Here is a 23376-nt window from a genome sequence, read left to right as displayed (position 1 = left end):
ACGGTTCTTTTTACTTTATTTGGTCACCATAAATAAATTACTATGATTGGAAGGCTGGGACTCAAACCTACTTGATGTAGTTGAGGTCCACGTCAGTGTTGAAGGCTCTCTGTAGCTGTGAGTTGGTGTTGTCCATCCTAAGCTTCTGCACACCGTGCTGCCAGTCCTCCACTGATGACCAGTCTGCCAGGGAGATGTAGCACTCTGCCATCTAGGTAAGAGGGAGCAAATAACTAATCTTTCTCTGCAATTTGAAACAAATATACTGCATACCTCACTTTCTGTGTTTGATCCATCATTGTGAAGTTCTCAGTAATTCTATCATGAATTTTCCTACCAGCCTGCAGAACCAACTTTGGACTTAGACCCCGTTCACACTCAAAAAAATGAAGCGGCTTCAACGTCGAAGCCGCTTCAACGGGCAAGCCGCTTCAAAAAAATTACGTTCACACTCATTTCAGACAATCCGATTAATCGCACACAATTCCGTACCTGGACTTCAGGCACTTTTTTACAACATTGTTTGTAGGTTTTCTCAAACCCACTCTTAATAGTCTTATATCATGATCCAGAGAGAAAGCTGTTCAAAGATATGCTTGTTTTTTTGTGATTTTGTTTTAGCTTGCTGTGTTTCCTCTCTCTTCGAGTGATAAAAAAAGCTTTGTTTGCTTCCCATTCCACTTGCCTTGACCCTACAGCGATTTTTTTTTCTTTCCAGACATTATCATTGGGCACAAAAATCAGTAACGTGAGCAAACCTGTCAGTGTGGCGTGTCTTCCTGCTCCCGATACCTGGATATATAACCTCCAACAGGGGGCAAATCGGAAATTTGCATAGAATCTATCCCGCGTTGCGTTCACACTCGCGATTTCAGCCAAGCGGCTTGTTCACAAGTGTCTCAAACTACCTCCCAGGGATGGATTGCAAACGAGCCGGATCGGTGAAAATCCAAGCCGCTTGGAGCGTTCACACTCAAGAAAACGATCCGGATCAAGCGGCTTCGACGTTGAAGGCTCAAATTTTTTTGAGTGTGAACGGGGTCTTAGGCCATGCCAACCATCCCATCCTGCCAGTCTGCAGGACCAACTTTGGACCAAGGCCAAAGACAACCCTTTCATCTTGCCAGTCTACATGAACAACTTTGGACCCAGGCCAGGCCAACCTTCCCATACTGTCAGCCCGTGGACCAACTTTGGACCCAGTCCAAGCCAGCCTTCCCATCCTGCCAACCTGTGGGACCAACTTTGGACTGAGGTCGTGCCAACCTTCCCATCCTGCCAGCCTCCTCTTATACCATCTTCCACCTCACATCCTATCACTCTACAATATTCAAATAACAGACAGACACAGACCAAAACCAATACCTCCACTTACACAGAGGTAACAATTGAGTCTGCAATACAGGTCTGCCTATATAGCAACACAGGGCAATGAAAAGCAAAGAGCCTATGCAAAGATAGTACAGTAACCGTTTTTGTCGGACTAAATATTATTTGATAACACATACCTGTTTGATCATGAACTCTACAACTTCAGGGCTGGGGTCCACAGGTTTATGTAGGACTGTCAACTTGTGGGAGCCACCACCCCCATCCTCCCCTGGAGTAGAAGTGGACAGTCCCTGAGATGGGGGGCTGTTTGGTGGGGAGGATCCATCTGTGTTCTGTTGTGGCTCTGAGCTTACAGGAAGACTAGTGAGGCCCAGGTACAACTGTAGGCCATGGTGGTATTCTTTCACTGCAGCTTCGTACCTGTAATACAAAGCATCGACCTTGTTTCTACATGTTCACAAACAAAAAGAGCACCACCCCTGAGGTGTTGCCAAAAACATCTTTGATACCAAACTTCAAACATCCACAAAACAGTCAGCTTATTTTGCAAAATAAAACTTGCACTAGTTTTAGCTCTCAAAACAATTAATCTTATACAATACAGTAAGTCAACCGGAGATGCCTCTATGATACAGTCAAGCACTGTAACTGCATTTAAGTTCACGGGGATTTAATTTTGCAGTAGCAGGAAAAAGGACATTTCGCGGTAGCACCATGCACTGTAGTCTCTTACTGCCAAGGAAAAATATTTGCAGTGGTTTTAAATTCGCGAAGTGGCCACCGCGATAACATAAAAACACCGCAAACATTTCTGCATTAACAGTATGTCTAGTTATGACTGTGCAGAAGCATTTGACAGTTACAGGTTTTTAATAAAAATTAATTCAACTCAAATTTCAAATATGATAATCTTACCTTCCGCCGGCCTGTTCCTTAATGGCGTTAATCCACGGCATGTTACGGCCGATGACATCACGGCACCAGGCGAGCATTCCCACGATGGCGTCCGGACAGCGTAGCTCGGACAGCGCCTGTACCACCAGTACCACCGCATGTTCAAACTCTGAACCCTTTCACAATAGAAATAGAAGTTGCGTTGATATTGATATACTTAAGAGCCCCTATTTCTAACTATCCTCTTAGTGGAATTTACCATACAGACTTGAGGTTCGGACAAACATCTTCAATCAACATAAATGTTGGAATTGAGTTGATTTTTCTTATGAAGACATTTTCTAGTCTTGGAATATGGTATTGATCTTGTGTTTCAGAGTTTCTGCAAACTGAATAAGAATTAAATACAGGAGTAGTGCATCTGGAAAAGTAATGCATGTTTTATGCTCATAACCTGTGAGGAATAATACTACCCACTTCAGGAGGGAAACGCTCCTTTAACTGTGAGTTTTGCGAATTTCCTGCCTCCCACGGCCATGGTACGCTAATAAAACTACATGCGCCTGCGCACCAGTGAGTTGTGCACCTGGAAAAGTTATGCATGTTTTACGCTCAAAACCTGTCATCTAAGCCTTGTAAATCTGTTGTCAAGGCATTTCAATGTCAGATTGGGTTAACACGTTGTCTGCTTGGACAGAGACTTACTTAAATGACACATCCATCAAGGCCATAAAAACTGCTGCTCTTGATAATTGTATAAGTATAAAACAATAGATCAGGATTTGAACTACTGGCCTTCTGTTCCAAAGCAAAGATGCTAACCACTAAACTACACACATGTTGACTGCTGCTGTTTATGTTTACCTGAGTGTTGTTGTTGTCCTTCATGTCCCACAGCAGTTCGTAGCCGTGCCTCAGCGCTGCTGCTGACTGCCCACAGTGTAGAGCGATCGTCATGATAGACAGCCGGATACGGTTCAACCACTCCAGGCAGGTCGCTCGGTTGGTACGGAAGAACGTCCTCACCGTCTGCAAAATAGCAAAGGAGGTATTTTAAGTTAAAGGCAACCTATGCAATATTAGAGCAATAAAAGTGGAAATAATCTGGATAAGGCAATCTGTATCAAATTGATACCTACTTCACTAAATTCCCACATCATTATTTTATACCTTGAGCAGTTAAAAGGGCACAGAGTCAAGCTGCACTAGGATTCCCTAAACATTGCAACCCACAAAATTTAGACTTCACAAAAATATCTATCGGTGCATATCATGCAATGCTTTATACTTGAATGAAGACCTTTATTGTACAATTTTGCCCAACCGGGCTAAGTACAGGTCACAACAAGTCAGGATATATACATACATAAAAGTGTCACAACTCTAGTCGAACACAAAAGTTTGGCTTCTTCTCGTTTCTTGGTAATAGTGAAAATGTAGGACTGTAATGAGTTTCGCTATTGTCGGTTTGTCAAAACGCATGAGAAATATAAACTTGTCAGTGCTACTCATGTGTCTAAAATGAGGGAATCTACTTTCTATATAACTAAATAGAGTATTTCTATCATTTGCATACATATCGCAATCAACAGTGAAGTGCACTTCGTCTTCTACCATGTTTGAGGTATAAAATTGGCAGACTCTTTGTTCTAGAGGAGTGCCTTCCTGATTCAATTCGCAGTCGGTGGCAACTGATTCTTAGTTTAGCAATGGTAGCAACATTATACAGCCTATGCCACAGTGAGTGACGTTCATGGATGACATCCTCTGCAGACTTCAAATTTAATGATAAGAGAGGGAGAAAACAAGATGGAAAGAAAGAGATGGCTAGATTTTCAAAATAGTCACCATAAACATTGTAATTTGTAACAAGAATTGAAGGGGGAAACATGGTATCACAGCCAACGATCGCAAGTCTTTTATTTCTGTGTTGATGCGATGGTGCAATGGTGCGGTGTGCGTTGGTGCAAATCCTTCTGTCGGCAGTTGGTGATTCACTTCAAATCACCCGGATGGAGACCTGGCGAACCTCTGTCTCGTATCAGCCACATGGTGATTTACATCATTCACCCGGACGGGTGTGTCACCCCGTAAGGAGCGGTATAACCCGTCGTGTGCGAACATGTGCGAACATGTACAAGGTTAGCCCTTGGCAATAGCCTACGGCTAGTTGGGCAGCCATGGCTGTTTGTAAACAGCTGAACAAATAAATAAAAATAAAATTTCTGTGTTCAAGAGGTGTACAAAGTGAGACGAGTGTGACAGACTGGCATCGCCAAATTGACAACAACAGCCATGGTTACCACATTGGTGCCACTCCTACGATTGAACTAGTTACACTAAGTCTTGTACCTCACTATAGCTAGTGTCACTACTACAAGTACAATCAAGGCTACCACAAGATATATTTTGAATTCCCATTTTGGTACTTTCTCGTCATGTTCACTGTATCCTAAGGGGAAAATAGTTACTTCCTGTGGCCTTACAAATAAGCAACATTGATGAAAATGCCTCCACTCCTGGGGTGTCGCCAAAAACATTAGAACAATGACGACATGCATACCTTGGGTGGGGCAGACATGGCCACTGCACACCCCTCGTATGCATTGTACATGAACTTGTCCAGATTCTCCAGGAACTGTAACAGTAGGTGCACCTGGAGCTGGGCTGTGTAGTGCTTCCCACCAAGTCCTGTGAAGATGAAGTTTTCGCAACAATATTTTTTCCATAATCATACTAAGATACACATAATAATGTTCCTCAATCCACATCGCTTACTTAATGTTTCTGTTTTATATCGTTTATGCAAAGAAGAAATATGATTTGATTTTCAATGTGAAATTTCAATACACCAGTGATGTACAACACTACATTATCAACATTCATAATTCATTATCAGAATAAAGTTGCCACAGTCTAGATTAAAAAATCTAATTACACAACTTCAGTATCACTGAGAATCAATAAGTATGCGCAGTTCCAAACCTGAAAGCTTGGTGTCATCTGTTTTACCTCCCTTGTTGTCATCTGAGTCCCGACTCCTGGCTTCAGCTGCATACGTTCTCACAGCCACTGTACAACATAATATGGTCATCTTTTAAATTTAATGTTACTGGAATTGTTTCAGCGCTGTAAATGAATCTTTTATAATTGTGAGCATGGTCACAACTGTTGTACTACAATTGTTAAACATTGCAAACTGAAGGCATTCTTTGGAGAATCAAAAGTGTAAAAAAATTGTTTTGTCACAAGGCTATTTTAGATCCTGTCAGCTGCTTACAAATCAAAATTGTACAGCAATCTACTTTGAATATGACCATACCATTACCAACACGTAATCTACCTCAAATTTCAGAGTAGATGCATTTGTCAAAGATCATTACTACAATTTCCTTAAAAGAAAGTTGGCTGTGGTGTTTTACCATACCTTCTATTGTCTGGAATGTCTCCTGAGCGCGCCCCAGTGGTGTGCGCAGCTTGGCCAGCACACAGAAGGCAGCCGCCTCCCACATGGACCAGAACCATAGCAGGCTGCTGTTGTCTTGGAACTGAGAGTAAAGACACAAAAGGTATAGGTTTCATATATTTCTCCAGGCAGCATGTAGTTTGTATGATGTACAAAATGACCAATAAATTGGTGGACGTATCAACTGATAAGTATCTAATATTAGCTCATAGGATTGACGTGTTCAAAAATTCGTTTTTTCCCAGCACTATCGTAGATGGAATTTGTTATCACCAAACACCAAGTAGGGGCTCTGGATAGTTTCAAAGAACGCTTGCAGATAGATGTGCAAAAGGTATGTGTGTAATATAACCAGCTGCTGCCACGCCGTGTGCCTGCGAAGCTGGTGTGTTACGCCGAAGGGCGGTTATACCGGCTATGTATAAAATGTAGGTAGAGATACAGATACAGAAGAAAACACACTGTGATATCATCAAGACAATGGTAGAATTACCAAGCTGTCATTGGTTGAGCTGCTAATTGTAATTGACAGTCAGATTTGTTTTGCTGACCTTTCCCATAAGCATTACAACTTTGAGTGCATGTTGATTTGTTGTTACTTGCGTCCTTCCAATTCAGAAACAATCGAAAAACAATAGGCATTTCAATGCCAATTTTTTTTCTAATCCACAGTACATGTTATTTGATGATTTACCAATTTCTGCAGGCACTCTCTGTCTTGGACGGCCTTGTCGTCCTCTCCGCCCTGGCCACCATCTTTCTTCCGCGACCGCTGGCAGCTGTGGAAGATTCTCTCCACCCATTTGTCACTCACCAGGTTGCTATGGTTACAAGAAAAAACAAACACAATTTGAAAGAATACACAGAAGTTATCAAAATAGACAAAACAAAAGAAACACATTTCCAGTAGTCCATTCAAGACTTACAACATGTAATTGTTGTTTCTATTTTTACAAATGTACAATGTATGTCCAGGTAGTAGTTATCGTAACACACCATAACACAAACATTAAGGCAGAAAGCAATGCAGTTTAAAGGACGTTTGAGCCTAACATCTGCTTGCAGTCTTCATCATCATCATCATCATCATCGGTCGACGGGATCACACATGTTCGCACATGTTTATACACGATGGGGTGATACCGCCCCTTACGGGTTGACATACCCTTTCGTATGGCTAATTACAAGACGGGGATGCGCCAGGTCTCCCGTCCGGGTGAATGATGTAAATCATCGTGTGGCTGATACGGTATGGAGGTTCGCCAGGCCTATATCCGGGTGATTTGAAGTGAATCACCAACTCCAGACAGAAGGGTTTGCTCCAACCACACCGCACCATCGCACGTGTGGGGGTTCTTAAACGTGCATGGGGTGTGACTCTCCCCATACACGGGACCTCCATTTAACGTCCTATCCGAGGGACGACTCATTTTTCACTTGAGTAAAGTGAGGAAAGTCGTGTAAAGTGCCTTTCCCAAGGGCACAAGACCGGCAACACGGCAGGCGGATTCGAACCGGCGACCTCTCGGTCACGGGCCGAATACACTACCACTGTGCTACGCGGCCCCACTAAATCTAGTTCGAAAAACATGCATTGGTAAACGTAACGCTGTTATTGTATCTTGTATTGTTACCAGGGCTAGCCCATGGCTAGTTGGGTAGCCCTGGCTGTATTTCTCACTAAAGCCTAAACAGCCAAAGAAATCAAATCAAATCAAATCAAATCTGCTTGGAGAAAACCCAATTAGCATACACTTCCAAAAGCCAATGATATTAATAATGGCCTGTTCCATAATTTTGTGAAGATAGGGGTGTTTTCTAAAATCTTACATTAAACAATATGAAACCATCTCAAAAAGTACGGACAAGTCATGACCAACTACAATACCGCCTTCAGGATGTGGCCCTCCTTCCCAGAGGTAATGATTTGTGGTCCAGGGTTCTCCCCAGAATTTTTTAGTATAGTGGAGGGGCTGGCAAAAATAACCCGAACCAACGCGCTGCACTTTCATGAAAATGTGTTCATTTTGCATGACAGAGGGTGCAAAATACAACAAGTATAATGTATTATAGTGATTCCTTTGTTGTGAAGTGGCAAAACGACTATTGTTTTGATCATCACCCTTTCACATTGAAGTTTTTGCAGACAATGCTGACTGGAAAAGTGATGCCACTTGGCACAAAAATTTTTCATTAATTCTAGCAAAACTAACCAAGAAAATAGGGAAGAAACACACTAAATTTCAACAGTAGTCGAGTGGAGCTGGGCTAGGAGTATAGTGGAGGGCCTCCGTTATTCCATCCTCTGGGGAGGACTCTGTGGTCTAAAATGTGGCCTAACATACCCTGGCTTGGTGGAGTTGAGCAGGAATGCCATGACAGTGCGGAAGTTGTGGGAGTGGAATGTTCCAGAGGGAGCCTTGGCCATGTGGCTGTGCCGGGCCTCCTGCTGCAGTTCAAGCTCCTGCTGCAAGGTGGCTCTTCTGTGGGGCACTGGCTGAGGATCGCTGTAGTCCTTTTCACTGCAGGTGCAAAGTCAACAACTTCAACCTTCCACTAGGGCGACTTTGACCAGAATTCTTTTAACATAACAAAGGGCTCAAAATTCATTTTTGGGAGAAGGAAAATTTTTTGAGAAGATCCACATCTTGAATACATTAATTTTAAAAGATCCTACCACACTTACATGATAATTGTATAAAAAAAAGCAAGGGTCCATCCCAGTGTAATTACTGTACAAAATTAGTGTGTTATGCCTTTAGGCAATTCATGGTTTTAGCCAAACAAACAAAAACGAACCAGAACCAAACATTGTGGAATTGTTAGGCCTTAGTACATTATTTATACTACATCCAAGGCTTGAAATACCACCTGCATATGCAGGTTAGTGCAGTTAAAATTGGAGCAGTGCAGGTATTTCTGGTGTCTACCAGCGTCCTGCACCTAATCTGCACTGGTCCATGTACTGGCTTTTATACATAAATGCCCTATGTCTATTATGTAGGTGTATATGGATTGTTATCAGCTGCATTGACTGTTACCACTATTAACGAAAAAATAGCAATAGTTTTTGAAGTTTTAGAATGATCCATACTTCCTCAATTCAGAGTGGTGCAGGTAAAATTTGTCTGGTGAAGGTAATTTTCAATGTTACCTGCACCAGTGCAGGTATGCTGAAAAAAGTAATTTGAGCCCTGACATCATTCTACAGTTCTTACTTGATAACAAGGGCTATTGGCAGCAGTGTGAGTAGGTTGGTGCAAGCCTGCTGGACGGCTCTGTCCGTCCTCGTCAGGAGAAGCTTGCAGACGTCCACACATCTCCTGAGGAAGTCGTGCGGCAGGTGTCCCAGCTGCACCACCTGCTGCAGCAGCTGTACGGCAGGCAGGCAGGTGCTGCTGTCTGGACTGCAAGCTGTGGATGAAAGTTTTTTTTATGTTTATACAATTTCATACACTTTAAACCATTAATTCAGGATTTCTGGAATGAACAACAGCAGAAAACATTCCAATTTTTATATATTCTTTTCTTCTTTACCCCAAATGACAAGAATTCCTATTAGGAATTGACAGAAAATATAGAATTGTCATAAAACATTTGAATGCAACGCTAGATTAATTTCACTTTATAAACTCTCACATCGAATTTGACACATCCAAGGGCTTTCTTTAATCTGAAAAATGTTTGGGTACTGCATTTTCCTATATAGTAGAGCCTACAGCTTAAAGAGCATACCTTGGGAGGTTCTGCTAAATAGGGCAGAGATTTCTACTTTTAATTGCATGGCTTTCTCCAATCAGAGAATCACTTGTGAATGTTTTCTAGCGGCAGGAGTCCCCTACAGGTAGCCTGGTACTCAGGCATGGTGAACAGGTGGGGGTTGTAAAGGGATAAACTGTTACCTAGTGGCAGGAGTCCCCTACAGGTAGCCTGGTACTCAGGCATGGTGAACAGGTGGGGGTTGTAAAGGGATAAACTGTTACCTAGTGGCAGGAGTCCCCTACAGGTAGCCTGGTACTCAGGCATGGTGAACAGGTGGGGGTTGTAAAGGGATAAACTGTTACCTAGTGGCAGGAGTCCCCTACAGGTAGCCTGGTACTCAGGCATGGTGAACAGGTGGGGGTTGTAAAGGGATAACTGTTACCTAGCGGCAGGAGTCCCCTACAGGTAGCCTGGTACTCAGGCATGGTGAACAGTTGGGGGTTGTAAAGGGATAAACTGTTACCTAGTGGCAGGAGTCCCCTACAGGTAGCCTGGTACTCAGGCATGGTGAACAGGTGGGGGTTGTAAAGGGATAAACTGTTACCTAGTGGCAGGAGTCCCCTACAGGTAGCCTGGTACTCAGGCATGGTGAACAGTTGGGGGTTGTAAAGGGATAAACTGTTACCTAGTAGCAGGAGTCCCCTACAGGTAGCCTGGTACTCAGGCATGGTGAACAGGTGGGGGTTGTAAAGGGATAAACTGTTACCTAGTGGCAGGAGTCCCCTACAGATAGCCTGGTACTCAGGCATGGTGAACAGCTGGGGTTGTAAAGGGATAAACTGTTACCTAGTAGCAGGAGTCCCCTACAGGTAGCCTGGTACTCAGGCATGGTGAACAGGTGGGGGTTGTAAAGGGATAAACTGTTACCTAGTGGCAGGAGTCCCCTACAGGTAGCCTGGTACTCAGGCACGGTGAACAGTTGGGGGTTGTAAAGGGATAAACTGTTACCTAGTGGCAGGAGTCCCCTACAAGTAGCCTGGTACTCAGGCATGGTGAACAGTTGGGGGTTGTAAACTAAGGGATAAACTGTTACCTAGTGGCAGGAGTCCTCTACAAGTAGCCTGGTACTCAGGCATGGTGAACAGGTGGGGGTTGTAAAGGGATAAACTGTTACCTAGTGGCAGGAGTCCCCTACAGGTAGCCTGGTACTCAGGCATGGTGAACAGTTGGGGGTTGTCAGCCCTCTGTAGCTGCTGTACTATCTCCTGGGTCCATCTTATGCACAGGGTCCTACACAGAAATGGCATAGGAGCAAGCATCTTTATCATATCAGGAAACCAATCTATTTTCTTAAATGTCGGACAATATTCAGCAACTATACTATCATATCTAGGTCACCTGAGTCAGCACTGAATGGTAACCACTCCAGACCCTTGCAATTTAGCCCCACCTATTGTAAGCTCAGGGCTTGAAATTCACTTTTGGGTGCACCCAGTTTAAAAAATTGAGTGCACCAAAAGTAGAATGTCAGAAAATCCTAATAATAAAACTTAGTTACAAGCTATCAAATAAACAAGTATAATGACAAACATTTTTGTTATCTTTCTAACATTTTTTTAGATGTCAAGAATATGATGTATACAAGTATACTTTGATATCTTTATATACATAAGCCTATATGAAAATATTTGGGTGCACCAGTGCACCCACAGAAAATAATTGGGTGCACAGCTCCAATTTTAGGTGCATATCTTTAGTATGCACGTTGTACATATAATATGCAAATTGTACATTGTATATGTGTACCAAGTTTCAGCATAAAGGCACAGAACTAAAAATATACATTTTTGTTAAAGAATAGCCCAAAATGCCCAAAAATTGCTCCAGGGCAGAAATTGAGATGGTTCTATACTGTCATTTGTTAAGAATACATTCAACAAAATGTGAGCAAAATTTGAGGCTTTCAGAAAATTTGAAAAAATTTTCAGCTATGCCACTAAAATAAATAACAAAATTTGTACCTGCTGTCACCAGACATGTTATTGGAGGGTAAGAGTTCTGCCAGGAGACCCAGGATGGTGGCAAAATGACCCCCTGTAGACAGACTCACCCCCTCCATGATGGTTGGAGGGGGGGCACCGGTGGCCAGACTACTGGAGATGAAGTGGCCATGCCTGGAAAAAAAATTTCTTTCTTTCAACCAGTGATAGATAAACATTGACAGTGATCTCTAAAAACTTCACAAAATGACCCCAATGTTTAGTACTCTTCCACTGGTGATGACAGCAAACACAGTTGCTATGCACAGTATTAACAGGTTCATTGTACCAGGGAAGTTTCCCTTAGCTCTTTGAGACAAGTACAATCACTATTATACCACAGCTTACAACTTATAATGTCCCAAGGACTGCAAATAAAGAGTTTCTATTTCTTCCTTTAGAAGCATTTGAAGACCAGGAACTTCAAAGAATGCCCTACCTGGTACAGTGAGACAGCAGGGTGTACAGCGCTGTGTACTGCACAGCAGGATGACTGTTTGCCAGGTGGAGGTGACATGGCTTCAGGTGGGTTGCAAACAGCTCAAAAAAGCTGGGGGACAGTCCCCACATCTGTAGTGGGAAGAGAAACAAAATGACTTCATTCATGGTAAAAATTGGAATATTGACATTATCCCCATCCTAAACTTTTTTTCTATTTTCATCTTTGATTGAGACTCAAGTGAGGACTAACTGAGCCAATAGCAGAAGCAGGGGATACAAAGACTACCCTATTCAGATCATCATGTAAAGTACTTTTCTCAAGTGCATAGTGTCAGTGGATGTCAAGGGATTCGAACCCAGGACCTCTGGGTTCTGGGCCAAACACCCTAACCACTACACCACACAGTGACGCTAACTGAATGAATCATATCTACTTACTACTGCTTTGCACACACACACACACACACACACACACTAATTTTCTTTCCTGTATCCACGAGTATACTTCCTTAGGCTTAATTTGGTCATTTTGCAAAATCTAAAACCTAATATGTGGGTGTGGAAGTATATAGCTTTAAATGTGGCCCACCTTATCTCCAGGTAGATTTACCAGTGGCAAAGCTGGCTAAGGAGTAAAGCTGGCCAAGGGGAGTCATCAGCCACTGGTAGCCAAACACACTCCCAGGCCAGCTTCAGTCCTCTGGCAGCTTGATACTATCTTATGCTACCGTAGGATCTGCTTGGAGATTAGTCCCCCCTAACCATCCAAATGTGACCTATGACCTACCCCTATGATGGAGTTCTTGGCGTTGCCGATTTCCGCCAGACCGCACATGTTGAACACGGCCACGGTGAGCGCCTGTTGTTCCGCGTACACGGCGGACGCAAACGGGTTGTTCTTCACCATAGAGCAGGAGGGTGGCAGGCCGTTACACGAGAGCAGTGTGTTGATTGCGACCTCCAAATCTCCAAGGACAAGTCTGGTAAAAGGGGAATACCATTTAGAGTTTAAATTAATAAAAATGTGCACATTGTAGACTATAAGAGTAACATAAGTTTGAGGTAAAATCTCAACTGCCCCAAACATTATATTTAGATTCTGTCAACCATTATAGAAATTAAGTCCTGAGATGTGTCAAATTTGGCATACATTCATTTCTTCCTCAGTTATTCTCTACCACCAAAGTCTTTAACAAAAAGGCTCCTACAGTTCCCACCACAAGCAGCTAGGGTGCCAAAATCAATATCATTTCTTCAACTATCAAGGAGATATATGCCATCAAATAATCATGTTGATCATATCAAAGCCAGAGTTCTACTAGTAACTGCTGTAACACTGAAAGATGCTAGGGGGTCCCAAATTACTTTCTTTTGCTGACTCACAAACCAAATATCATATATATCAATTCACGCTGCTTCTTGAGTTATCAATTTAGTATAATGAAATCAACTCTCCAGTAGATGCATTTTGTGCAATGTTTAGAATATTTCAACTCAATCACAGTATTATACTTTGAGGCATTGCTCGAACATCACCTCTGGAAGCAGTGTAGACTTCACCAGTGAAGAGAAGACAATCTGTTTACCAATGGGTGAGTCTTCAAGGATGCCTTACCTGTAGACCATGTCGAGCAGTGGAATGTTCTTAAGAGTCAGAAGACTCCGGTACACCTTCAGGACAGATGGCATCACCTGGGTTTACAAAGGCAGTAAAATCTTAGTTTAGTACAGATCATTACTGTTAAATACATTTCTTGCAACAGATACATAATATAATTATTTTCCAATTGCCAGGGGTGAAACACCTGGCCTCGCTCTCTATAAGCCTAAATCAGGCACCCTTACCGAGGGCTCGAAATACTGGGTGCATGTGCACCCAGGTGCACCCAACATTGGAGCTGTGCACCCAATTTTTTTCTGTGGGTGCACAGGGTGAACCCAAATATTTTCTTACGTTTATGTATGTAAAGATATCAAAGTATAATAGTATACATCATGTTCTTGACATCTAAGTGTTAGAAAGATAATAAAAATGTCTGTCAAGGCGATTTTTTTGGCTGGGTGCACCAGTGCACCTAATCCCCAAAATGAATTTCGAGCCCTGCTTACCTCTGGATGGGTGTAGAACCTGAGTTGTAGAAACCTGGAACCAGGACCCAGAATCTGTTCAATCACAGACACGGGTAGGGAGGTGTTCACCAGCTCGAGGATCTGTAATAGGATAGTCCAACAAGGTTAAGGCCACGGCAAGTAATTTTTCTGGATGACATCATCTGCAGATTGCAAAAATAGTGAGACAAGGGGGAAAAGCAAGATACACAACATGTAAGTAAAAAAAAACAACAAGATCTAGATTTTCAAAATATACACCAGAAAATTGTTACAAGAGTAATAATTATTGAAGTGACAAAATGGCATCACAGCCAGCAAGACACTAATCACTGTACTCAAGATGTGACCTAGTGAAGCAACAGTGACACTCATGGCACACTTTTACAACTACATTGTTATCTAACTTGTTTCACTTTTACAACTACAGTCATGGCTACCTAGCTAGTCTCACTTCTACAAGCACAAACTTAACACATTTTCCCATTTTGGTACTTTCTCATCATTGTTGAGTATTTCCTGGAGAAGAAAAAAATAATGTTTTTGGCCTAAAAATTGTCTTCCTCTCCTTTGCATATTAATTCATAGTTAGGATAAAAACCTGCTCTCCAATGAGATCTCCTCAGTGTCACTGATGAAAGGTACAGGATTCTACCTGAAACATCTGACTGTTTCCAAAATCATGTCCAGTCGCTTGAGTAACTGCTATTTGGCGTACATTGCATTACTTTTTAGCACTTGTTTAATATACTATAAAACCTACCTTGTTGAGGAGTCTGAGAGCTGAGATAGAGTGGGTACTGCTCAGCATGCACTACTATAAAACCCACCTTATTGAGCAGTCTGAGAGCTGAGATAGAGTGGGTACTGCTCAGCATGCACTGTTAACTACTATAAAACCCACCTTATTGAACAGTCTGAGAGCTGAGATAGAGTGGGTACTGCTCAGCATGCACTGTTAACTACTATAAAACCCACCTTATTGAACAGTCTGAGAGCTGAGATAGAGTGGGTACTGCTCAGCATGCACTGTTAACTACTACAAAACCCACCTTATTGAGCAATCTGAGAGCTGAGATAGAGTGGGTACTGCTCAGCATGCACTGTTAACTACTATAAAACCTACCTTATTGAGCAATCTGAGAGCTGAGATAGAGTGGGTACTGCTCAGCATGCACTGTTCTGTCTGCTTGGTGCTGTAAGCCAGGACCCCGCTGCACGACTGTGCTAGCCCGGAACCCAGGCCCTGCCCCAGCAGCCGCACACAGGTGTTCGCTGTTCAGAAGAAACAGAGCATTTGTGAAGCTAGAGAATTCAACACCCTTTTCTTTCTACTTAGTGCTACGTATACAATTTCCTTCACACAAAAAGGGAAAGGGATCTCGAACCAGTTTATAACTCACTGAAGAGCTACTAGTACTCTTTCACTGGTCATGGCAGAGAAGATAGACACAGTGTACAGTATTTACAGGCTCATTGTACTGGCAAAAGTCTGCTAGCTCTTTTCCACAAACAGCGGACTATGTCCTATCCTAAGTACTGCAACTCTTTCCGGTAGCGTACATGTCGGATGAGCGGTATAGCCGGAATCGAACACACAGCTACTAGTTCCAGAGTCAGGGCCACTAACCACTGGACTATGCATGCTACCTTACACATTATAATAACCATACACATTTTAATCATGTCATTGGGACAATCAAGACTTGTTGTAGCATGTTACAGGTCAATTCCTTGTCAAACTATTAGTTCAATTATGTTATTTTGCTTGTCCAAGTTACCATTGTCCGAAACCTATCCTAGCATAAACATCAGTTTTCTGATTACAAAGTTTGTTCAGTGAAAAGCGATTGATGGACATACAACCGCTTTCTCATTGAAACGCTAATTACCGTTCTTTCATTGGTCGAACTGCTAATTGTGATGGACTGTCAGGATTGGTCTATGTTTTGAAAGTCAATATAGCTGATAATACCTGCAATGAAGAGTTCCTCAGACGGATGGTCGGTGGTCACCTGATCCACACATCTCACCATTCTGTCTAACAGCTGAACAAAAAACAATTAACATGCTCATGTTTATCAATGTTTTCATTTTCGAGAGATAAATGTTTTTCTTGCAGAGGATTTTTTAGACACATTCAATGCATTGTGGCATATTTCATATTTCAAGGTTAATTCTGCACTTCTTAATGTATACTCAGGACTTCTTCCATTCAATCAAGCCATCAGCCAATCAGATATTCCCTTCCCACCTGTTAAGTTATGGTAAAGTTACCAGCCAATCATGTGGCCACTTATGGTCAAGATGCAATGTGATTGGCTGGCAACTTTCCCTCCAATCACAGGGGGAGAGTCTTGATTGGCTCATGACTCTTTACAATATAACCTACCTCTGTTATGTAGGCCTCAGTGAGAGGTGGGCCGTGGTTGGGTGAAAAATGGTCCCCCATACTGCTTACCACTGTGCTGAACACCCTGGAAATAGTTCACAATAAACCCCTGTGAGAACCTCAAAACTAGCTAACAGTAAAGGAACATTTAGCAATGTTTCCACTACCATTATCTCACCATGGTAGTTCCATAGAGTAAAAATAGCTTAGCAGAGTGTACAGAAGATGCAAACATTGGACATTTACACACATAGTCTTCTCAAAATACCAGAAGGGCTTGCAACTTTGGGTATTTTCAATTGGTACAAAAAAGCAACTGCTGGGACTCACTGAATATAACTCCGATAGTCAGGTTTACAATAACAAGACAATTAATTAACAACTAGAGTTCCACGAACACATACCTTCGCCAAACAATCAAGGGTTGGTATGGAGAATGCCGCCGAAGGTCTACTATTGAACTTTACCTTCATTTTCCCAACCCCCACATAGCCACCAAATATAATGCAAAACGATCCACAGCGTCAAAAGTTATCTTGTCCGCAAATACACACACACACACACACTCACCCCGCTGCACTCACGACAGAAAGTGCCAGAAGTACCATTTTCGTACAAAACCTTGGTATACACAACCGCTACTCAAATACCAAATATCATGACATTCCATCCACAGCTGCTCGAGTTATATGAGAGTGACCTACATTTTGGGACACACGAAAATTTTCTAACCAAAATATAATCTTCTTGGCGAAGCTAATGACAGTTTTGAAAAAAAGTCAGACCTTAGAAGAGCCGTCAGTTTAGGCAAGCAGACGTCAGGGGGAGCAATGTCATCTTCACACGGGCTCCGGCGGGCATAGCGGTGAAGGTCCTGGAAAAGAGGCATGTTTTCCATATACTTCATAGCTTGACACCAAATTTGCATTGGTTTTAAGGCTAAGGAGCCAGGCATTTAGCTAGGCATGCATCATGGCATCATCTGAACAATGCTTTTCTTAAAATGACAAGAAATTGGACGCACTAGACGCCCTTACACTGGGGAGCAGATCCTCTGACAAGCATAAAATTCTGATTGACCAGGGATGCTACTAGGTCATCTGTGGTCACAGTCTTATACTGTACATTTGTACATGCAACCTCTCTGACAGTAATTTTGCCCCTCAGAATACCTTAGAATGCACAATTTTAACTTGAAATTCTTTAAAACTCAACATGCCCCGGGACCCCCTACAATAGTCGCGCCAATTACCGTTACTCACCAAGAAATTTTGACCCCCTAAAGTAAAATCCTAGCTAAAAACCTGTACGTAGCAGTTCTTAATGTTTGTAGATATTGAACACTAAAGTGATGTCACAGGATTTCAAATCCATTTTGAGGACAAATAAGATGAAGATTACAAGTCATAAAAATTTAGCAGTAACAGCTTTTAAAGTGATCAAAATAAAACTAACATTCCGTACAAAGTAATAACTGCCCCAAAATAAGAGTAACGTTGGTTCACCTTTATCCGCAAGGTAACCTATATCCGTTGTTTCTAAAAACAGGGCATTTTAGGATTTTGAGTCAATTGACGTTGGTTTCAAACTAATAATATTTTCAAAATACTGCAGTTTCAAACCGACGTTCGTCGACTTGATATCCCCAGATACCCATTTCTAAAAACAACGGATATAGGTTTCTCCACGGATAAAGGTGAATTAACGTTACATATCCATAAATCTACATGTATTACATGTAGATGATTCCAATACCTCGGTATATGCCTCCATATCCTCTAGGAACTGTCCCAGCAGAGTGACAGAGAAGCCCAGGTCTCCCACCCAGAACTGCTGTAGACTAACCAGGATATCTACAAACACATGATATTGTCAGACAACATAATATCAATAGGCTCTAAGACCAACTCCACATGTCATATTTCATAAATCCATAATTATGAAATATTCTTCTGAAATGAATGAATTATGAAATATTCTACATTTAATCATCTCTACATCTGGAAGATTATTAACAAAGTCTACATTTTGTTACATCTTTATTCAATATTTCATAAAGCAAATCCACTTTCATAAACTCTATATGTCATTAAAGCAACATCTTCATATTTCATAACTAATACATTACATAGAATGTTCCATATCGTAATACCTGAGGTGTACTTGATGACAGTTTCTTTCTGAGTGCTGTCAATGTGCCAACCCACAAGTATATCGACTGTGTCCTAGAAAGAAAAAGAGAAAGAAATTACATGTATATGTACTGTCGCCATGAAATTATATATCTTTTGGCAATAGAGTCCTTCCCATAATCTTTTTTGGTTACGTTTTTAAAATTTAAGCCTTTTTTCCACAAATACATTGAACAGTTGGCCCTTTAACGGCCTCTTGGTTCTTTCAAGTGTGTTGAGTTGATTGATGACTATTCCAGAAGCTCGGTCCTCTTGTCTAATGAGAAAAGGGTGGTATAATACATCATAGTGATTCATACTGTTCGGTGTCATTAGGCACTTCCATGTGGCTTGGGTACCATCCGGAAAGTAGTTCGCTACGACTTTTCTTATACACTATATACAGTAGCTTCTCTGCTATTCTGTCTGGAAACCTTGACATCTCTTAAGTTTGGCATTGTGGACGAGGGTGCTGATTGGTCCCTAAACATGATCGATTTAAGGAATGGTTTCAAGCGCTCATTCAAACAGGCATCCCAACATCCCAAACATACTCTGTCCACTTGCAAGAGGGTTTGTTGTCATCGAACGAGTGCTCTAGAACCCATTCCTTAATTCGCTCATTAACAGACGTCACCACCAAAAGATTTGAATATACAGTTCTCCAATCGGGTAGCAGACACGAACATCGAGCAAACTACTACCTGGATGGTACCCAGGTTAACTTCTCTGCTCTACATTAGCATAAGATTTCCACAGCATGGTGGCTTTGTGGTTATGGCTGTTGACCCCAAACGTGAAGATACATGTACATGACTGTGAATACGGACGTTCAATTGCCTGACATGTCGCAATGTTGTGCCCTTGGGAAAAGCACTTCACACCAATTTCTTCCCTTAAAGGTCTACTACGCAGTTATTTGCGCTTCAAACTGAAAACAAAAAATCCATTTTCCGGCCATTTCTTTATATAGTTAGTTGAATCAAGCCTACCACGTTACGGAACACTATTCAAGGCATGTCAGGAGTCGATATTTTCCCCGTGCGAGCGCGTTTGAAAACCTGGGAATCTGCACGCCCGAGCTGGGTTTCAGCCATTTTGTTTCTTCACCGACGAAATCCGAGTAGTCCCGAGTCTGCCCGAGCCTACCCGGAGATTGGTCACGTGGTTCACCGTGACCTTTCGCACGCACCCGGAACTCACCGGAGATTCCCGACCAATAACCGTTGATGATTGATTCTTGTTTGAATTCTCACCAGTGCCTAACTAGGGGGGGCAACAAGTTACAGCGCTCGTAGGACGAAATGTTTGTAGGCTAATTCTCCAGTGATTGAAGAGAGAAAAACCTCGAGCACGTTAAAGAAACTATCATACTTATCGAAAAGAGTAAGAGTCGATCCTGGTGTGAGTGGATCAAATAAGCTTGTACTCTTCAGGACAAACCTGGTGTGTTACACCATAAGGTGATTTAGAGCATATGCAATCATTTAAGTTGTGCATGAGTATACAATAGGTTCTACCATCTCTTGAAACATAGCTATATCAAAAGGACTCACCCTGAAGTGATTGGTGAAGACATGGGGGTAGTACTCTGCCACATACTGGATACAGTCCACCACAGCCATCAACAAGTCTGTGGGCAAGGCAAACCCCAGTGTGAGACAGTGAACACAAAAACTTCAATATGAGACAATAGAGACAACCAAGGAACCCAGAACTTTCCATGTATGACTTTCAGTACTTTTATAGTGTTTTATATACTCTAGAAATGTTGATAATAAAAAGCCTTCTTTAAAAGCATTACCTGGTGTGTCAGCATTCTCCAGCACTGATTGGAGGTTGGACATTGCCATCTGAAATAGAGGGAGAAAATATAATAATGCTGTAGTACCTGACAAAAATTGCTAGGGGGCCCAAAACTGCAGTGTTTCTTTGGTACTTCAATAACTACCCAAATTCATACAAATCCATCAAAAGTGTCTTGAGTTATGGTTCAAGGTTGGATACAGCGGCGCTCCCGAAATACGCGTCAACTTGCGCGAAACGTCCTCCGAAATTTCGCAGTGCGTTACGCATTCTTTCGCAGCGCGTTCTGCGAAATTTCGCAAGACGTTGCGCAGTCTTTCGCAGTGCGTTCTGCGAAATTTCGCAAGGCATTCTGCGAAGTTACGCAGCGAGTTTCGCGAAAAGCAGGAGCCTAACGCAAATTCCTACTGCGTAATTCTGCGAAACTTCCGTAGAAACACGCCGCATTCATATGCAGACCGCCCGCGAGGTGGGCGGAGAAATATCACGGTTTGTTTACCTTTCCTTTGAAGCCGGCGCGCCAAAGGCAAAGTACATATACGAGTACATGTACAAACCGGACGGGGTAGTCGCTTCTCACAAATCTACTAGCCTCTACCTTTTGTTGTCATGTACCAAATTCAATGAAAGTCACACAAAATGAACAAAAATGCTATTAGTAATACTGCTATAAAATTACCACAGGCCTGTGTCCTTGGTAAAGTTACGAAAATACAACGTAAAAATGTACTTTTGGTTTGCAATGCCACCCTATTCATGATTAGCCACGCCGTCATGGTGACAAATTTTGTGCATTAGAACTTTCCTATCTTGTCAATATCTGCGTACCAACATGTGTCAGTATTTTCCTCATATTTTACCACATAAAAGTTACGGGAAAGTTTTTCTTTTTCTTTTTTTTTCTTCCATAATTTGGAACGCTCTGAGAAACAGCCGGGGAGACTTCTATATTCGGCTATCCTCGTTTCACATTCGGCGGGGGGTGATTCGCTTCATCTCGGCAAGGAGGTTGAAAAAGGAATCGTCGTCAGCAAATGGTGTGCTTGGAGTTCTCACGAGATAAAACGATCTTCGTTGACAATGTTCGGTGTGCTTACATTTACAAGGAGGAAAGACGACGGGGGCACTTCCGTGTAAAGACGTCAAAATTAGCGTGCGAAAAACACTGTCTCGCAATCACATTCTGCTTGGTGCACCGTGATTTTTTTTATTCCCACTTCGCTGCCTGAAATTTTGCAGTGAGAACGACTCTTTACCCCACGACTAAAACCTGTATAGTAGCAAGTTTTCGAGTTGAGAACTACAATTTGTAGAGGACGCACGTAACCCGATCCGCATGGGAAATGCCGCTATTTGTGCCGTTACCATGGCAGCAGCTATGGCGGCAGTCTTCAGATGTACGTCTTGGACAGGGCGTGCCCGATTACACTCAAGATCCAATCAACTTGTCACCAATCACAGCCAACAGCGGCGACAAAAAAAAGGCGGTAACATTTGACATACAGATTTTTGGTTCGGTTGTTCGTATTTACATTTTGTCATTTGCAGTTTAAACTGATACTAAGTACATGATGGCACCAAGATGACAAAAGGTGGAGTTTCTTCATACACTGGCACATATTAGTGATGTACCTACCGTATTTCCAACATTTTGAAAAGATGATGGTCGATCGGGTTTTAAACGCTATATGTTGGGATATGATGTAGTATACATTTGTTGATGTTTATATTATCAGCATTGCATTAGACTGGTCTGGTTTTAAATCTCACCACCAATAATTCTGAGACGCACCTAGTCCGATAGTGTCTAATTGATAAACGACTCGTTTAAATTAGGGCTAGATCGTCACCGCTGCTAACAGCGTCCTTATTTTTCAAGCGGTATATTTTTTTTGCTTTTGTACTCATTCATACAATCCCCGCTCAACAGTCTTGCAGCATGAATTGGAAATACACAATTTCTCAAATATATGGACGAACTCTTTATTATCATTTCAACATTTTAAAACCAAGAGCTTATGATAGTTATTGCCTTATATCTGTATCAGTTGTCAAACCAAGACGTCAGAAGCTAGGATCGTTGCGAGGTTGAATGTGTTCCTTGCAGTAAGGTTGCGTCGGCTGTCCGACCAGGAGCGGCCGACAGTGATGTTCCGACCCAAGAGCTCCGTAACAGGTAGGTCTTCTTGGCCAAGCTGCACCCCCGATGATCAGCAATATACCAAGGAAACCAACGGATGGAAACCCAAATCCCATTATCCCATCTTATAAAAACAACTACCAATACATAGTAGAAGTACAAATGTACACGTAACGTTAGTTACGCTAACAGAACTTTGAACAGATACGCAGACAAAACACGGTTAATAAATACATTGAAAACACATAAGGTGAATGTATACCCTAAACACATAATGTTTAATGTATGCCCTGTATTGTTTCTTTCGTTCGACTGTCCGATGACCAGGGGCTGCCGTCTGCGATGCCGTAAGAAACAGAACTCCGTAAGGAACAGGTAGGTCTCCTTGGCTAAGTTGCACCCCGATGATCAGCAGTGCGCCAAGCAAGAAACCCGAATCCCATTACGCTGGCTTACAAAATCATTATCTATCGATGCTTTACTACATAGAAGTACATATAATATTAGTTAAACTATATGACACTAACACGTTTGAACAGATACGCAGACAAAATACAGTTAACAAATTAAAACACATAATATAATGTTGAATGAATGCCCTGTATTGTTTCCTTCGTTCGACTGTCCGGCGACCAGGAGCGGCCGTCAGCGATGTTCCTCCAAAGAGCTCGAGTTCCGTTAGGAACAGGTAGGTCTTGTTGGACCCCTCTGGCTCTGCACCCCCGCCGACCAGCAGCGTCATTTCAAGTGAAGCCAGACGATGAAAACCTGAATCCTAGATATCGTATAGAAAAGTAGCTATGAATATGATATCAATACCAATAACGTTACATTGAGCATCATTCTAGCTAGAAATACAGGTTATGACCGAGCAGATATAACTT

General features: G+C 42.2%; 1 protein-coding gene across 1 annotated transcript in view; it reads right to left on the bottom strand.

The window, feature by feature from the left end:
• The window catches only part of LOC118429333 (serine/threonine-protein kinase SMG1-like), an 85971-nt gene that overhangs the window by 43147 nt on the left and 19448 nt on the right, over positions 1-23376 (bottom strand). The window contains exons 6-31 of the mRNA XM_035839814.1: positions 20351-20399; positions 20103-20179; positions 18528-18600; positions 18131-18228; positions 17161-17249; positions 16376-16460; positions 15959-16031; positions 15110-15258; positions 13984-14085; positions 13490-13566; positions 12662-12854; positions 11873-12003; positions 11416-11568; positions 10516-10684; positions 9946-10212; positions 9595-9829; positions 8911-9106; positions 8038-8214; positions 6387-6513; positions 5654-5774; positions 5212-5298; positions 4790-4917; positions 3091-3255; positions 2248-2402; positions 1509-1752; positions 72-211 (exon numbers count right to left, since the gene is read on the bottom strand). Coding sequence (XP_035695707.1) covers positions 72-211; positions 1509-1752; positions 2248-2402; positions 3091-3255; positions 4790-4917; positions 5212-5298; positions 5654-5774; positions 6387-6513; positions 8038-8214; positions 8911-9106; positions 9595-9829; positions 9946-10212; positions 10516-10684; positions 11416-11568; positions 11873-12003; positions 12662-12854; positions 13490-13566; positions 13984-14085; positions 15110-15258; positions 15959-16031; positions 16376-16460; positions 17161-17249; positions 18131-18228; positions 18528-18600; positions 20103-20179; positions 20351-20399 — 3560 coding nt within the window. The remainder of the gene's footprint in view (positions 1-71; positions 212-1508; positions 1753-2247; positions 2403-3090; positions 3256-4789; positions 4918-5211; positions 5299-5653; positions 5775-6386; positions 6514-8037; positions 8215-8910; positions 9107-9594; positions 9830-9945; positions 10213-10515; positions 10685-11415; positions 11569-11872; positions 12004-12661; positions 12855-13489; positions 13567-13983; positions 14086-15109; positions 15259-15958; positions 16032-16375; positions 16461-17160; positions 17250-18130; positions 18229-18527; positions 18601-20102; positions 20180-20350; positions 20400-23376) is intronic.

Source organism: Branchiostoma floridae, chromosome 13 (genome assembly GCF_000003815.2).
Source record: "Branchiostoma floridae strain S238N-H82 chromosome 13, Bfl_VNyyK, whole genome shotgun sequence".
NCBI classification, from domain to species: domain Eukaryota; kingdom Metazoa; phylum Chordata; class Leptocardii; order Amphioxiformes; family Branchiostomatidae; genus Branchiostoma; species Branchiostoma floridae.
Note: the sequence above shows the minus strand (reverse complement) of the source record. Positions and strands in the feature narration are given on the sequence as shown.